General features: G+C 36.7%; 1 protein-coding gene across 2 annotated transcripts in view; it reads right to left on the bottom strand.

Moving 5' to 3' along the window:
• Nucleotides 1–5,237: 5,237 nt before the first annotated feature.
• The window catches only part of arap2 (ArfGAP with RhoGAP domain, ankyrin repeat and PH domain 2), an 86,207-nt gene continuing 72,646 nt past the window's right edge, over nucleotides 5,238–18,798 (bottom strand). Inside the window, exons 24-32 of one of the 2 annotated variants that reach the window (XM_053513471.1) lie at nucleotides 17,687–17,761; nucleotides 16,937–17,054; nucleotides 14,680–14,808; nucleotides 13,902–14,038; nucleotides 12,069–12,151; nucleotides 10,400–10,435; nucleotides 10,135–10,198; nucleotides 6,750–6,872; nucleotides 5,238–6,596 (exon numbers count right to left, since the gene is read on the bottom strand). In XM_053513471.1, coding sequence (XP_053369446.1) covers nucleotides 6,234–6,596; nucleotides 6,750–6,872; nucleotides 10,135–10,198; nucleotides 10,400–10,435; nucleotides 12,069–12,151; nucleotides 13,902–14,038; nucleotides 14,680–14,808; nucleotides 16,937–17,054; nucleotides 17,687–17,761 — 1,128 coding nt within the window. In that variant the 3' untranslated portion in view covers nucleotides 5,238–6,233. The remainder of the gene's footprint in view (nucleotides 6,597–6,749; nucleotides 6,873–10,134; nucleotides 10,199–10,399; nucleotides 10,436–12,068; nucleotides 12,152–13,901; nucleotides 14,039–14,679; nucleotides 14,809–16,936; nucleotides 17,055–17,686; nucleotides 17,762–18,798) is intronic. The other variant, XM_053513544.1, reaches the window with a different exon arrangement.

The raw sequence follows: 18,798 nt of genomic DNA, 5'->3' as shown, positions 1-18,798 counted from the left end.
GAGGATACAACTCCCTTCTTTTAGGTCAGAGTATAAATAGAACATGGATATTGATTGGCCAAGGCCATCAGTGTAGCGTGTAGTTTTAAAATCTTTATCCTCGATGTGATAAGCTTTTAAAAAACAAGTTTAGCTGTAAATCTAGAAATTTCCTATATACTATACATTTATAAACTATTCTGTAATATTCTAAATTATTGTAATATATATATATATATATATATATATATATATATATATATATATATATATATATATATATATATATATATATATATATATATATATATATATATATATATGTATGTGTGTGTGTGTGTGTGTGTGTGTACTTGTACAGTTGTACTGTGCCATGCAATTTTTGGACACAAGTTTGGATTGTTTTTTTTTCCATTCTATTACAACACTGGCTCTTTTTTTTTTTTTTAAACTGTGAAATAATGCATTACATTCATTAATTAAGAAATAACAATGACAACAACAATAAGTTCACGAGGGGCAGCCAACACTGGAAAATTTCTTGGATAAGCAGTATTGTCAAGTGTACTGTATTTGCAAAACCCATTAAGCACCAGGATAAAACTGACTCTCATGAACACCATGCCAGCAATACAAGAGCAAAACTTCATTTAGAGTTACCAGCCTAAAACATGACCACTTAACAGCACCTGAAATTACAGCCGTTATGAAACCTTACAACTCATAAGTGTCGGTAGCAGACACATTTTGGATGTCTTCAGCATTGTTTTCATGTAAAACGAAAAGTGTGTCCGATGACATATACTGTATATAAAAGTGATGATGTTTACATAGTTATAAAATCTTATAATACTGAGGTCATAAAATAGTGCCTAAGCAGGAAAAATAAAGAAGAAACAATAACTCATGCTAACTTCGCAGAAGAATAATGATGACTATTCCAACAGATGTGACAGCATGAATATAGCAAATAATAACTGCAGGCACACTTTGTTGGCCAAATGTGTTGACAAAGCATCTCAGATGCACTATGACAAAGAATACAGTAGTCCCATGAGTCACGGCTGCTCATACACAAAGCCAAATAAATTTTTAACTGACACTTAATCATTTTAACATTTTAACATCATCCACATCAGAGTCACCATCACCCGCTGTATTTAGGCTTACCCAGAATCACTGAAAGAAGAAAAACATGTGAATGTTAATACTTAATTTAATCACTTAAAATGAACAACTGTTTTTTATATATATATATTTATTGACTTAGTTTTTATTCCTAGTCTTCATTTGGGCCAATTGTCAATGAGCTCAGGCCAGCTCCTGGGCTTTAGCAGCAACATATAGTGGAAGTCTAAATGGTAATTAGTGGACTGAATCGACAACTCGCCCAAGCATATTTGACATGATGCAGGGTTTTACGCATCAGTCAGCCTGCGGCCTGCTGTGTGTATATCTTCTAAAGTAGCGCATCAACTCACATGCTAACTAGTTGAGCCAAGCCCTCGGTTAAATGGATATGGTGTATTTTCAAGACTATTTTCAAGAGAATTGCTGAAAAAAAAACAAGTGCTGTAATATAAAACTGAGAATAGCTATATCTCCCTTACATACAGAGAGAAAGAGAGAGAGAGAGAGAGAGAGAGAGAGAGAGAGAGAGAGAGAGATGTCCAAATATAGTACACTTACTGTATTGCACTATGCATATCCCCTCCTGCCCATATTGAGATGTTGGCCCAGAATACTGCTTTCTAAATGATATATGGCATTATTGGAGATACTTTGGGCTAAATAATATACAATAACCGGTCACTTTGATAGCAGCACCTGTACACTTGCACGCTCTAATCATATGACAGCAGAATGCATAAAGACATGCAGATCCACGTCATGGTTTTCATTTAGTTGGTGCCAAAAGGGCTGGTTTGAATATTTTAGAAGCTGATAATCTCCTGGGATTTTCATGCATAACAGCCTTTAATGGATGGGCAGAACGGTGTGAAAAGATAAAATACTTCCAGTTAGCGGGAGTTCTTTTGGTCCTTTACCTTGTTGATGGTGGAAAGAGGTCAGAGGAGAAGGGTCAGCGTTTTTTGATCCGTTTCACTGACAAATGAAGTGTGTGTGTGCAGATTCTAAAAATCATTTATTGCTTAATGGCATTCTGTAAACCATTGACAAAAATATCCTTCTGCCAAACTCACAAAGCTTGATTTGTGCATTTTTTGGTTTTGAATGTCTTCAAACCTGACTGAGCAATTAGTCACAATTACATGATTGCTATTTGAGTATGGGCTTGAAAATGTCCTTGGATAATGCATTCAGTTATTTTTTTATGTAGAATAAAAGTATAGTCCTTTAATTTAATCAATCCAAATAGCCCTTAAAACAAGGATTTTTTTTTTATCAAAAGTGGTCAAGTTTTATTAATGAGCAGATAAATATTTTACGTGTGATATTATTGGAAGATTTCTTTTTTTTAATCAAAGGTCAGCTTCAAAAGGAATTATTTGGAGAGCAGCATTAATAAATTCGATCAAGCAACAGTTTTTTTGCTGTTTCCAAGGAGGTCTTGTTAGCATTTTACTTTTTAGCATTTGACAAGCATTTCTTTTGTGTGTTGGCTTTATAGTCATTTACCTTTCTTTTCAAATTGTCACTTCCGTACATGCTTGCTTGCTCATGCTGTCACTTGCGACCGCCCACCCACCCACCATTTACAAGATCGTCGCCTTCTCTCATCGTCAAATTTTTTTCATGTGTGATCAGAGATTATCTCGCATCAGCCCTGCATTGTCTTCCAGCTGCTAATTAGCTGCTATAGTTGTTATGCAGCCAATCAGGCATCTCACCATTCAGCAAGGGTCGCTATCAGATAAAGGCATAATGGGACGGTGGTGGGAGGAGGGAATAGAGGGAAATGCAGCCATGCTTATTATGATACAAAATTTGTGTCCTGTGCCAAATGAACAAATGGTGTAATATCAACGAGCTTATTAATCCTGATATGATAAGCCTCATAATGATGCATAACTCCCCCAAATCTCATCCCACCCGTGAATGATTCAGAGCGAATATCGGCTCATTATCCATTTGCCTCACACATATGTTGCATGGTTTCTTCCATGCCCAGTCTATATCTTGATTTGATTTAGCCTGCTGTGTAACTTAACAATGGGTATTTAACCTTCGAGAGCCAAGGAAGGCGGTTGGGAGACCCATTCAGCTGAATCCATGAAGCGCAAATGATACAGCAAATTAGCATATCAGGCTATAATCAATGCAGACATGCAGGCCATGATAAATGCAATTTGCCATAATTTCAGGTATGATTGTGGTCTTCCAGTTTGTTCAACCTCCATGTGACTTTTTTTGCTTTTTTTCAAAACCCTCTTTATTTATTTTTCCTCCAAGCTTTAGGGCAAAGGCTGCCAATAAAGTGGTATGTCCAATTCAAGTGGCTGATATCCAGCTGAACAGAAGTGAGATTGGGGCTTGTTGTTTGTGCTCTCAGCACTATTGCCTCAATTTGATTACATCAAAAGTAGCAGTCCATTCTGGCAAAGCATTTCACTGTGTAAGAAGAGACAAACATCTACACAATGATTACACAAGGAATAATCAGATTTAAAATTTGCAATTACCAAAAGTGATATGAGGATGAAATTATACAGTATGCTTATGATAAATGTGTTCTACATAGTAGAAATTTTAGCCAGCCAAATGTACCTGTTTAAGTTTTTTTTTTTTTTTTTTACCAAATGGAGGCACATTTGTTATACTAAAACAAGCTCATTAAATATTTTGTGGAAATGTCAACACTTGGTCACCCCCCTATGGCCCTTTCCCATTCTTTGATTAAAACAGCAAACAGGTTTTATTTACAGTTAATTCAATATGTGCAGAATCAGCTCAGGCCCATAAATAAGTAATGATATCAAAAAGCTGGGTGCATGAGACTTGTCTTTATTTCCTTTCCAAAATAACTGAATTGGCCTGTGCCCTGTTCAAACAGGAGTCTCTCAGTAATAATGGCATGGAAGACACACTGCATCATTTATGAGCAAATGTTTGAATCATATTGGCTCCATTTCTTTTTTATTTGAGTTTCCTGAAGTGGGTTTCTTTAAGGATCTAGTTTTTATTGCCTCAGCCCTGACTTGACTTTTATCTGTTTTTTTTTTTGTTTTTTTTTACTACAAATGCTAGATGACAACAATTGTTTAAAAGGATGGCCTACACATTCTGAAATATGTGGAGACCATAATCCTTTGAAATGTTACAATTCAATAATGCAAACTGTTACAATTTTTTATTTCATGCATAAATCCCACAAGCTTATTTGCTACACAAAGTGTTGGCACTACACCGTAAATAAAATTGAATATCAGTCAGCAACCATCAATCACTGCCTGATATATGTTGATATGCAAACACAGTATTTGAGCAGTGCTGCTGAACAGCAATATAAGTGACTACTGGATATAATCAGCAGTTTTTTGTTGTTGTTTTTACTGCATAATAACTATAGGCTCAGGTATTCTATGCATTTCCTTTCAGCCTTCAAACAAAATAGAAACAGCTATTTTTTATTTTTTTTTGCTGCATCCGGATCATATAAAATCCCATCATATAAAATATTATCATTCATTTCTGCAACAAAAAAAAAAGTTGCTACATATGCACCCGACCCCCTGCACGCAAGTTCACACCCAACCACACCTCAAAATTTACAATTAAATTTTGATCAGTTGAGTGACAGGAGAGGTGGAATGTTTCTTTGTGCTTTGGGACCTTGACATCTGGCTGTGCTCAAGGGGTCTCGACATAACCACGTTAATTATTTCTAACAAAGGAGCCAAAAAAAGCTTGCAAATGTCACAGTACACTCCCCAGGATATCCCAGCCCGTTAAAGGTGCATAAAAACAATCTGCTATTTCCGATCTGTTAGGAGTTGTTCTAAAAGTGAAAAACGCTAACAGGTGAGGATGTGACTGTTTTATACAGTGAGAGAAATTAATTATAATTTACTATTAATGTACTTATTTTATGCAGAGATAAAAAAATGATGTAAACTATGATTAGCAACTCCATACTTACTGTACACTAATGTTTGTAGGTATGAGATAGGTCTACTAAGTAAACTGGCAAGTTGTATGACAAATTATATAAAAAAAATTATTGTGTTCTAATAATAATTTTCAAAAATGAACATTAACTGTTGATCACCTTCAAAAGAATAATATAAAACAAACACTACCTTTTGGCATCATTTATTTATACAATCTCACAAATTGCTTTACATTAACATATTACATATTTTGGAAAACTGCAAAACGTGTTTAAAAAAATTCAAATAAAGGCAGCAGCTACATGATGCGTAATAAAATGTAGCTAAATATTTAAAGAAAACTGGACAACAAAAGCCCATGTAAGAAAAAGATTTATTATTTATCGGCTTTGGGTGACTTGGACTCCTGGGATATTACAGCTACGCTGGAGAAAGGGGCATGCTTCTGTTGATTTAGAAAACATTAACACTGGAGAAAATTAGAAAACTTTTTTTTTTTTTCTATAAAGGCCACGTTCAATCTAAATAGTTTCTATATATAACAAACATTAAATTGGGTAATGTTTTAATGTCAGATGATTGTGTGGACTGACCTTCACTAGACCTCAATTTAAGCATCAAAATTAAGTACAGAAAATCAAGGAGGATTTAACTACTTGCCATGCATTTTTCTAGAGCTTGTCCAAAAGTAACCTAAATTACTTACCTGCGTTTTTATCATTTGCATAATGGACTCTGTGCTTTACTCCACATAATCTGTTATCTGGTGCATTGCAGCAAGGTCCATGAACAAAAGGCTAGTTAGACAAAAACATGGTCAAAAAACAAAACAAAAAAAAAAACACTGTACACTTTGAGGCATGTACATCCACACTCCGCCCATATTAGACCTATAAATCTATACCAATGTCTTAAAACATTACCTTACATGTCTTACTATGAAAACACAACTGTACAACAGTATTGCATGTATGGTTGCAGTTAGATGTTCTTTAAGGGTTAGCGAAGGTCTAACACAGAACATGTAGACTGCACAACACATAAACTTTACATTATTTACAGCTTTGTTTTGCTTTTCCAGAGGTCTTCCTGAGAGCTCAGAGTCGTATGCTTTCTTAACCTCTGGAATACTACTTGCAAGACTCCCGCCTCTTCACTCTACAGTACTTTGTTTGTAAGCTCTCAGCTTTCTTGTCTAGGCATGCGTCCTGTTTGATTAAGAACGGTGCTCAGTTCTTCGATTAGACTCTGAGGCATTTGTCCCGTGTTGCATCCAATCATTGCTTTTTTTTGTTGAAATTTCGTGTGGTTACCAGAATCTGGATGAGGTACAGATTTACACTGAGCCTGTGGGGATTCTTCCACAGCCATTTTGTTCCTGGACAGTGCATTATTTCCTCCGCTCGTGGCCGAAGTTGGTCCTGGCATTAAATTTCCTTTTTGGAAATTTTTCTTATGCATTGCCATTTTATGCATATCAGCCTCATTTACGTTCTTTAACTTCAACTTGTCAAAAGTTACATTTAGGGGCACCATCTTCTTATCCTGTAAACAATAGTGGAAAAAGAATGGCGATGGTGATGGTCTCAGAGATATTGTGAAATAAAAGTAATAATGTTATCAACCAAAAGATAAGAGCCATGCTTCTAACTCTATAGGCTTTAAGCCAGGATGGATTTTTTTCCCCTTTATACTGACCTCCTTGCTGTGTTTGGTTGCTTCAGTCTCTGAAGCCCGGCGAGCAAAAGCATGCTCTCTGCTGCTTTGTTGATCTAAAGACTTGCTCTTTTCTTTGTGTGTAGGCCATACGTCTCCTTGATTCTATACAGCATAAGCAAAAAACATACAGTGCAAAAGTTACAGTGCAATTTAAGTACTATAGTAAGTACTTGTTATATTAAATTATTTCACAAGTTATTTATAAAAGATAAGAAATTATTAATAATTAATTAATACTTGTATTCTGGCTGAATTTTGCCTTTAAGTTTGCCTGTTATATGAACACAAAGGCAGTGGTTCGTCACATCTAGTGCTATTAATTAACTTTACTTTTTTTAATTCATTTTTTTTTTATAATAATAATATGACTGAGGTAGGCATTCTTTTCATTGTTGCTTCTTACCCTCTTTATTTAAATGACTCATCAATTAGGATATGTAATTGCAGGGAGAATACTAAATGATTTAGTGTTTGATGCTTTTACTTTAAACTGGCCATTTCTAAAGATAATAAAGAGAACTTTGGAACTTGGTAATTTCATGTCCTTTCATGCACTTCACAATGTTTCACCACACTTTGGTGTAATGTTTTACAGAAGTTGAAAGTTAACAAAGTTAGTAAAATTTGACTTGTCTCATTAAGGTGCCAGAGCACCATCCCTTAACACAGCACAACCATTAAACAATTTGGCTACACCATCGGCAGGTGCGAACAAAACACACTGCTGGAAATGTGTAGCAATTACAGTGAGTTATGAAATAATGTCTTTGATAATCAGAGTTAAATAACCTGTTTAATTGGAGCTACACTGATGATTAATGACTCAGAACCTGCTTGGTTATCAGCTAATGCACAAAAGAGGGAAAAGAAAGGTGAAAGGTGGAAATCTTACAGCATTGAAACCAAGCAGATGTTCCAAAGGGTTTTTCATAGAACCTTATCACCTCATTTGCTACAGTATAACTTAACAAAGAATAATAATAATAATAATAATAATAATAATAATAATAAACATTATTGGCTCGCAAATATGTGCTCATCATTTTGGCTTTTCATGCTGTGGAGAAACCCACCAAGCCCTTTCTCCTCACATGCGACATTTTTTGTCATGGTTGTAAGACAGACGTTTAGATACTATACAGTAGATGGCAAGTATTATCTATATTGCTATTTAGAATGCATTAGTTTGACATAGAAAGGTGGATAACGTTACTGTTATGGGCATATCTCTGGGATTTTAGCCTCTTTATCAGTATTTACAAATCACCTTGTATTAATTGCACTCTAATCTTTTGTTTCCCCCTTTTTTTTTAAGACACTGAATGCATTTTAGTGCATTTAAAGATCTGTGTTTAGTCCTAGATTTAACATTCTCCTGCAAGTTTTGTTTTCTCCAACATTTGACCTTTTTAGATTTGATTATGTGAAAATGATTCATCATGCTCCCAAAAGCAAGAAAGAAAAAAGTCTGGAGTTTGGACCAATGGAAAAGGTCATGTGGTCTGATGAGTTCACAATGAACCTATTCCAAAGCGATGGGCACAGCAGGGTAAGGACATTTTCACATCACGGCCCCGAGATCGTTTCTGAGAACACTTGACCCCAAAGTCTGCTTCATTTTGATCAGTGAGAACACAATCCTTCTAGGACTCGGAAACTGTGTTCGGGCACGGGTCGAATCAGATACAGAAGCCAATCGTACCTGAGCAGAGTAGAAGATCGTTGTTTAGACGCAATGTTATCAGTGCTGTCAGTCTACTCCGAAATCTCAGTATACATGTACCATGCACCAATCTCATCCTCTGACCTACACAGCCATAGCTGATAAAGTAGGAAGTGCATAATGGTGGCTCACAAACCAAGTAGGTGCATACTGCCACCTGGTGTATCAGAGAGTATGAATACGTAAGTGTACCCGAGGATGGAGAACAAAAATCATGCATAGTGGCCACTGTACAAGCCTCTGGAGGCAGTGTTATGATCTGGGGTTGCTTCAGTTGGTCAGGTCTACGCTCAGCAACATTATGTGGCAATAAAATGAAGACACCTGATGACCTGAAGGCACAGGAATATTCCAGGCCTCTAACTGTAAAGAAAAAAAAGTGGTTCTGCAAACATGAAGAGTCATTTTCACACATGATTACACACACATTGTGTGCTCCAATCAACGCTAAAGATGACTGACTGAAATTTTAGAGCGTGCGACTTTTTGGCCATGCTGTCTAAAACACGAATTAAAGTTGCAGTGTTGCAACTAAAAAATAAAAAGGGAGAATGTTAAACCTAACAGTGAATACATAGATCCCTTCTATAACTTAAACACACTAAAACTCTTGAGTAAAATAGGGAAGAAGAAAAAAAAGAGGACTTTAGGGACTTAATGATGTCAGAACAAATGTGCTGGAACATTTTGCGCTGCTACCTGTGCAACCAGCACGCCCTCCTTCCGCTTGCTGAAACAGCTCATACTTTTCTTTGTGACTCAGTGGCCTCTGATCCTGTTCTTGGCACATTCATCCTCATTTTAGCAGCAGAGGGCTCATCTACCTGTACTCTTACCTATCCACTTTTCCTTAGCTATTGCTATGGGAACCATAACACGGGGACTTGTGAGTTTGAAAAACAGGATAAGAAAGTCTGAGAGTATCAATTAATCTGCGTGCTGGGTTTGCTCTAGTACACACAAAACATATGTGCTAAAAGAAAGTCCTAAAAACATATATATATAAATAAATTAATTAATAAAAACATTAAACACATCTCATCCTTTGTCAGGGAGACAGTTTCTTTCTGTCTGACTGCCTCAATCATTCCTTTACTGGAAATCTTCTGTACTCTTTCTAGAAAGTGATTAAGAGCTCTTTATTTTTTATGCTGTATTGCTACTTCAGGACAAAGAAAAAGGACAAAAGCTTCCAATAAGGTTCAGAGAACTGAGAAAGGCAGATAAGGAGGAAGCGCTAGGGTAGAGAAGGGGGAAATGTCTAAATCTTCGCTAGCACTTGTGCCAGTGCATGCCCTCTCTTTCTATTATTAATGCACACTGAGCTGAGTCAGGTCTTTGGTCAGTAGCTGCACTCAGCTGTGGAAGGAAGACCATGATGGAGCTGGGGCGATTGTGGCAGTCTACATGACCTTATTTCTGCTAAAAGACTTTTCAGGATAATGTGATTTATGCAGCAAGAGAATGACCTCAAAACTTTCTCGTTATTCATGTACCACTTCATTTTTTTCCCCTTCTTTTGAAAGAAAGAAAACTGCGTCTCTGCGTGCGATTTTCTTGAAGTTACTAAACGTCTCCATGGATTCAGAAAGCACGAACATGTATTCCATAGAAGAATAAGAGGTTTCGTAATTAACTTACCTTACTCGTGATAATAGCTGTAACCCAGTCCAGCTGTGAATCTTTTCCCTCACAGCAGAAATACCTCATCAAGAAAATAAAGGACCAAACATTAACTTCATAGCTACAGTATTAACTTAGGGTTTAATATATCTGAAATTTTTTCCTCAATGTATCTCAATTAAGTGGCAGGCTGTAAAGATTATATAGTACATTTACAAAACAGCATCCAAGTTTGTCTTCTTATCATTGACTCTTCAATTAGCCTGAAATTAATTGCTCTTACCATTGCTGCTTTTGCGTGTAAACTGTGAAACCCCAACTGTTAAGAATCAGAGAATGAGAGAAAGAGAGTCAGAAAACAACACACAAACCTTTACCCTCCCTGCATTTCACTAAGGCCTTCATATCGATTTAAGTCTATTCTCAACTCTTTCCAACAGTCACAGAACTTGACCCCCAGAGGATTGCTTAAGCACTAAGCAACCGTAAAATTCAGCTTAGCTTCCTTTACTGCAGCGTAAATGTGGTTTAAAGAGCTGGTGGGAGGAATAAAAGCTTGGGCTAAAGGAAGGCCTCCATGCTCTTTGCTCTTTGGCAATATTTCAGCACATGATACTAATGGATTCGAAATGTACAGGAAGGCTGCGATATGCTGTGTGTAAAAGCACTTTGTGCTTTCTAGCCGACGGACAGGGCACGAAGGGAGTACGGATCATACAACCTTACGCACTCATTCTTTGTTCGGCTTGTGGTGTTTTTTTTATTTTTTTTTTACTTTTTGAACAAGTATGGGACTGTGTCTCAAAATATCAACTTGGTACCACTTATCACTATTTTAAGGCTCAGGCCAGGTGTTTTAAAGTCGCTTTTTCTACTAATGATCTTGGCAAGTTACAACACTGAGGGACAACTGAAGCTCAGAACTAAAATATTAAATAGTTTGGATTTTAGAGATTACCAGTGACTTTTATTATGATAAATCTTATACCTATAACTGGATGTTAAACATCTATTATAAAAAAAAAATAAAAATAAAAAACAGGAAACTTTTTTCTCAGTGATTGGAGGCAAATTTGAACTTGGAATGACTTTTTGATTTAAAAAATATCTGTTGTTTCTTTGCAGGAAGGACAACTCTTCTTTAGCACGACTTCTTTTCTCACATCTCAAACAACCTTATTCTTGTAAAAGTGTGAATCGCTGCTGTTTTGAAAACACACAGTGCTTTCACGGTCAGCTGTCTTTTCCTCTCTGACTCGTTCCTGAACTCCACTCAATATGGCTTGGATCAATATTCCCTTTACTCTCTCTATCTCCAGTCGGTCGCATCTGTCTTTTCCCATCCTGTAAGAATGCGAAACTGATTAGAATTCCAGACAGACCATTACCAGCAGACCGGCATAGACAAATTTATGGAAACCATAACTGGTAAAATTAAATGATTAAAATATACTAAATCTAGTGCTGCAGTTTTCCCAGCAGGAGAGGACGAAAGGGATCATTTGTACCTGTTAAAAGCCAATTGCATTTAATCAATTCTGCTATTGTGAGATTTAAATGTGGTTTTGGGAGTCTCACAAATCCTTCCTTTGGGGTAGAAATTTGTAGAAAACAAATCTTTGGCACAAGCACCAGAGACAGCAGTGGTCTCCAAGTGATATTAATGAGGACTGAGGCTCAGACAAAAATTCTTTTGCATCGATCTTAATCAAATCAGATTTTTAGAAATATTAATGTGTGTTTCCGGTAGCAAAACTAATTTTGACTAATGTGTTTAATTCTCTGACTTTTGAGCCCCATTTATTTTGCATAAAAATAAACTGTTCAATATAAAAACTTTTTTTTTTTTTTTTACAATTACATTTCATAGGGTTCACTTTTATTCATGTTACTTTATTTAATGTGGTTTACCTTAGAATAAGTAATAAGAACGCATAAATGAAGGTGCTTACTTGTTTATTGGTTTCAGCTTTTTTCTTATCCCTAAATAGCATTTCACCGACTCCACAGGAACCTCTCTCTCTGGTTTTGCACTCTGAAGGAAAAAAAATGACATGTGACATTATAATCCAGCTAATCTGACCCCGAAAAGTCAGAAACGTTATTCATAACACCGCTACAATCATGCGCCATGTGAACTTTTCTCATACATTAATATGCTGTTATATAATTCGCCCATAACTTGTTATGGCTCTAGACTACTTTGTTGATTACACCAGGTAGAAAATAAAATCATCTTTGCTTCAGGAGATGGCAGTGAAAATGACACTATCATATTTTCCCAAACCATCACTGTGACAAGTGCTGGAATTTAATCAGACTTGCAGTTGAGTGTGAATGTCTTAGCTGAGCTATCTATGATATATATATATTTTTTTTTATCTACCCAAGTTCATTTGTTTGAAATGAGGAAAATAACACTGCAATCCTATATACAGCGATAACAAGCCCAAGGGCCTTGTTTAAACTAGCATATGCCAACAACACTGTAATGTTGCCCAGAAGGTATGTATTTCACACTTAATGAACAACAAACCCCAGACAGAGACAAGCACAATGATAAAAAAAAAAAAAAATGTATAAGAGCTCTCTCTTACACACGCACGCACACAGAAACCTTTTGCCCACTCATTTGCTCAAGAAACGTGAAAAACAAAAGCATCAGAATATCAATTAAATTTCTGCTTCACAGCTGATTTGCACCTTCTTTACTCAGTAATTAGGAGAACATTCTGACATATTATACTAATTAAGAAGAGAACAGCCTACTTTTAAAATGTCTTTACCTGCCTCCCTACACCCCCACACACAAACATTTCCTTTGCTTCAAATATCAATTAACACACATTTCTGTCTCTGTGAGACTCTGTGTCAGCTCGAGCTGTAGGTGTCCCAGAGGGAAAACATAGCAGAATATGCATGGTGCAAAAATCACAGAGAACAAAAACAGAGCACAATTAAAAAAAAAAAAAAAAAAAAAAAGGTAGATCTGTGTCACTATGTTCATTCCAGGCAAATAAGACACAGAGTTTAAAACAGAGAAACCTATGTTTCATTCCCCCCTTATAAACATATCACAACTAAGTCGACCAAACAGTATCTAATTTTATCCTACTTTTAATCAACAGCTGATCTTGGAGACAGGTAAACACTGCTGTTACTTATGTACGAGAACCAAAAAAATTAGAGTGGCAACTCTGCAGGAGAATAGAAGAAAGGGGGGAACCACCGATCGTGATCCCGATCAAATTGAGGTACTGCTACAGGCAATAAGCACTCCATCAACCTGATCTGCTTGGATCAGGAGTACAATAAGGTGGATAATTAAAAAGAGAGAGAGGAAAGAGGAAAATAATGGCATATACGAGAGACAGAAATAAAAGAATAAAAGACATAAAGCTCCATGCAGAAACATGCAGAAAAATATTGTTACAGAATGTGCGAGTCAGTCAATGAGTCAGTAGGTCAGAAAGGGAGTGGAGAAGAAACACAGATGAGGTGTGTGAATGAGTGAGATAGGAACTGAGTGAGTGCATGAAGGGAGGGAGGAGATGAGAGAGAGTCAGTGAAATGAGTATGAAAAGGTGTGAGACCGAGGAAGGGAGGGAAGAAGTAAGTGAGTGACTAAGTGAAGGGCTTGGGAGGAAAGGAGGGAGGGAGGGAGCGAGCAAGAAAGGGAGGCAGGAAATGAGTAAAGCAGGGATGGATGGAGGAAGAAAAGGAAGCTAGGACTAAGTTAGTGAGTGCAGAAGGAAGGGAGGGAGAGCAGGAGAAAAAAATTATACTTTTGCATCTTTATATAGCAGCAGCTTCTTATCCCGCAGTACAAAGTATTTGTCCTGAAACTTGTTTCCAGAAAGCAATTTGCAGGAGCCATCTTTAAACTTGAGCTGCTCGCCTTTAGTGAAGTTTTTCTGCCCTTCTGAAAGAAAAACAGACAGAAAAAGATTGAGGCACAAATAGGACTTTAACCAAAATTCCTAACATGTAATTAGTGTACAAGTTTAAAATATAACATTTTACTAAACACGATGCAAGTCATTCTGTACCTACACAAAGAGAAGTTCTACATGTGCTAATACTGTATGTGCCTGCAATCATGCCAACATTAGAAATGCCCCAGCAAAATGACTAAATTATATTGTTTGATAAGTGCTATTACTCTGGGTGTTAAATGCTTTACATAACATTTACTGGAGTTTAATAATAGACTACTACAGAACAAGCTTTGTATGTGTTTCCGAATGTTATTACTAATGTTTGAAACAGTTGAAAGACAGCCAACAGCAACTGCTAAATGAGTCTGGCTGTAATGTAGTGAAAGGTTTCACTTAATAGCAAGGGAGGAAATTGGATCATGTATTCAGAACATAATGTTAAACTGCTGAAAAGATGCCTGAGCCGATGAGAACTGTACCCTTAACAAAGCTGCATGCAGAAATGATGCCCTACTCGTGTTAAAAATAATATTTAGGGAAAAGATTTAAACTCTGGCACTTTACCCAGTAAATGGCCTAAAGTGGTAGCAGTCAATTATGCCTAAAAATGTTAAACATGCACTACCTGAGCTGGAACGGGACATCTTAGATCCATGAAATTTTTTGATGAGCAGGAAAGCTGAGCCAGGATCCTCTAGCGTGCTCCATTCTAAAACCTGCTCGAGAATCTTCTCTTTGTAGTGTAATGGGCGTTCTGAGAAACACATGAACACATATGTGCAAGTGACAAAGTGACAAACTCATTGGAGTCTCACTGGCTCAAGACCTTAAAAGGAAGTTAAAAGTCACAACAGCAACCAGCAACTATGGAGCCTTTGAGCAAAACCCATAATCCTCAAATGCTTGCTTGTAGACTTGCCTTATTTGGAAGTCACTTTAAATAGATGCAAATGTAAACCTATTATCTTGGTGCACAGTCTGCATTCTAGTTGGTCCCAAAGGTGCGGTTGGGGTTGAGAATACAATGAGGGTTCTACGCAGGCACTTATCCACACCAACTTTGGCTCAGCAAAAGTTTCTTCATGAAAGCTGCTATATGCTCAGGGGTGTCAGGATGAAACTTGTTCAGGCTAAGCCCATTAAAGCTCAAGTGAAAGTAAATCCCTAAACCTTCAAAACCTTCTAACCAATCGTGGTTTTCTAATTTTTAAACAACAGTTTGGATAAGTCTTCACAAGGTGTCAGATGTCTATGTTTTAAATCCATATCATATAATTCACCATACATGCATACACAGCAAAATCAAAAACAGCACAAAAATGGTGAAAACAACACTGACATAGGCAGAATTTGCAGTGTGCTTATTTGAGTATGAATATGAGCATTAGGATTAATGTGGGTGTTTGGTAAGGAAAAAAATATATATAATTATTATTATTATTATTATTATTATTATTTTATTATTAATAAAATGTTTGTTAATTTGGCATGGTCGGGTCTGCAATTAATGAGAAAGTGTTTATATTTTATAGAGGCATGCTACCAGAAGCACATGCTAGTTACCATAAATCCTTGAGTATACACAAGGCCAGCTTTGTGATATCTACAATGATGAACACAATAAAGGATGAAGGAAATAAAGCAGTATTTTTATTCACTTTCTAATTAGAACTACAGTCACTATTGTCTGTAAAATTGCTTAATTTGACACTGTTGTAATCCTATTTTTTTTCTCTTAAAAAATAATTAAATAATAAATAAATAAAAAAACAGTGGCATGCCTAACATACTTTAGTTAGCTAATGTTCACTAAAACATGTTTAATAGTATCTTAATCAAATATTCACTGATAGATTTTAAACCTTCATCATTTGCCTTTAAACCACTTGAGTATGTCCTTCAAGCAGAATAAAATGAGAGGAAACAAGTAATTACTAATTATGTACAATTTTAGGAAGTGGCAGAGCTTCCAGGAAGTTCAGGTAATAAGAAAGCACCTGTCTGTCACTATGATTCACATGTCAACTCGCCAATCCATTAGTTTTATTGTTGCAGGCAGGGGGCGGTCCTTTTTGCATATTCTAATGTTCTAAACACATAAAGGAAGTCGGGAAATTTAGAAGAAAGTCTTACTGTATAAGCAAAATACCATAACGAACATAACTAATTTTCACTGGGGTGATGCAATTTAGTTTCCTTGTGCTAGTGTCCGGTCGGTAACAAGCATATGCTTTTCAGTAAAGACTTTCAGTTAATACTGAGGCGTTTTTAAGTTGTGTTTTTAGATTTGTCGTCACCTTTCTGAATTTGTCATTGTGTTTCTTGCTCATGGGTTTTGCACTTAATGTGTATTTCAGACCAGATGTTAACTCCAATCTACCGCAAAATTAATCTCTTGACTGTGAGGTGGTGTATGTGTGTTTTTTTAACAGTTAAATCAAACCCCAAAATGTCATCAGCAAATTCCATTATTACCAGAAAAAAAATCTATTACAAATTGAAGTGCTGCTTTTTTTTGCCTCCATGTGCACATAATTACGTAGTGCAAATTTGCAATTATCCTCATCCAATCTGAGTCTGATTAGAAAACACACTCAAGTGCAAAATAGATCTATTATCCGGTCCTAATTTGCAAAAGGGGGTAACATGGTGCATGCTATTGGCAAGTCTGAACCTCCTCTTTCCCCCACAGCCCCAATCCCAACAGAGCCAGTTAATAGTTTTTTAACCAAGAGGAAATGATTCTAATAAACCAGCGGAGCACTCATGTAACATGTACAGCTGCAAGTAAACAGAGTGCTAACATATGTTCTTTTGCTTTAATAGGTTGTAAGTGAGTTGGTGTTAGGAAAAAACTGATCTGCTATGCATGTGTTTCGTACCAAGTTCTCCAGTCTCGATGACCTCAAATGTGGTCCAGATGTCATGCTGGCTTGGCTGTATGCCCTTCATCTCCAGAGTGCTGTCAGTCAGCTCATCAGCGCATATGGTGGGAGAGACCTGACACAACACAGAGTCTTATCATCAGCATCATCATCTAATGTTACACTGTACAGTACGTTTACCATCTTGATGCCATTGAACAGGATAGAAAAATACAACATCACTCTTCCATTCACTCACACAGTCTCACACCTTACTATTCTTGCTATACCCTTAATGAAAACCTTAACAATTATTTATTTATTGGACGGTGGTGCAGTGGGTAGCATTGCTGCCTCAGAGTTCCACAGTCCTTGACCCGGGTCCTTGAAGAAGTTTACTATGTTTTCTTTATGCCCATGTGGGTTTTGCTTAGAATTCTCTGATTTCCTACCACTTCCCAAAAACATGGACATGGACTGGTTTTGTTCAATTGTCACTAGATGTAAATGCATGCATATAGTGCTCGGTGTTCTGACTGGCATCCCATAGGATGCATTTCCACTCATTCATATGTGGTCCCTATTCAAATATAAAAACATGATCCATGTCCACACATACAGTTTGAATTCTGCACCCCTACAGTACAAGTCCATTACCTGAAACTTTCCTCTGCTGCCGATAAAACAAAATTACTCACACAATTAAATGAGCAACTTCTTTGATTACCTCTCTTTTTTGTTTGTGGCTTAGCACACACATACACACACCTTGATTAAGCAGCAATTTTCTGGCTCTTTCTTTTCCAAGTACACCTCAAAGATCAGGTCACCTGCTGGAGAGAACTGTAGACACACAATTACTTTTATTTAAATATGTGAAATCGGACAAAACATTGAAACAGTTATCAAGACGGGGTCACGGGGGGCCTGGAGTCTATCAAGGGCACAAGGCAGGGTATACCCTCGGTGGGATGCCAATCCATCGCAAGGCACACACATACACACACACACACAGGCAATTTGAGAATGGCAGTTAGCCCAATCTGCATGGAATGTGGAGGATGCGCACATGCACTTCATGCACACCAACCTGAGGCGAGAATCTAACCCGGAACATGGACGTGCAAGGCGACAGTTCCTCGAGGCATTTACACAAAATAAAATTAAAAGCCTAAAGACCATATAACAGACAGAACAGATTATAAGATCGACTCTTCTATGCTAGAAGAAAATATTTTTTTAAAAATACTATTCGAAATAAAGAACACTATGCTTTACAACAATCAGGTTTACTGTGCATCTCTGAAACATTTAGTTGTATTAAATAAAGAATTAATGAGCATTTTATAGCTGTGCTATGGAGTGGTCAATAAGAAGCAACCTGCAAGTTCCAGCTTTTCAGCCAGCCCCAACTCTCACCTCCTGCTATTCGTTTCTGCAATATGTTTTCCTTAATATTTAATGAAACTTTAATAGAACATATAACATGTTATAACCCTTTTGGGTGGACCGTTACTATGACGGTCCACCCAAAAGTATCCACCAATCAAATTACAAATTATGCTACAAAACTATATAAAAGATAATTACAGATTTTGCCTCTTTCATCTCTTAAGTCTTTATCTTCTATTTTCTGAGAAACATCAAGATCTCTGATCTGTTCTAACAAAATGAGAAAGAACCAAACAAAGAAAGAAAAAAGTTAAATTATGCACATTTACTGAAGAACTTCACATGCTACAACTGCTGCTATTATGAACCTAACAAAGAGTAATCAAGCTACATTCAGCTTGTACTTTTGTGCGTGTGTGTGTGTGTGTGTGTGTGTGTGTGTGTGTGTGTGTCTATCCAAATGATCTACAGCTGGAGTCACACGTCAT

This window comes from Clarias gariepinus, chromosome 1, assembly GCF_024256425.1.
Source record: "Clarias gariepinus isolate MV-2021 ecotype Netherlands chromosome 1, CGAR_prim_01v2, whole genome shotgun sequence".
In the NCBI taxonomy this organism is placed as follows: Eukaryota; Metazoa; Chordata; class Actinopteri; order Siluriformes; family Clariidae; genus Clarias; species Clarias gariepinus.
Note: the sequence above shows the minus strand (reverse complement) of the source record. Positions and strands in the feature narration are given on the sequence as shown.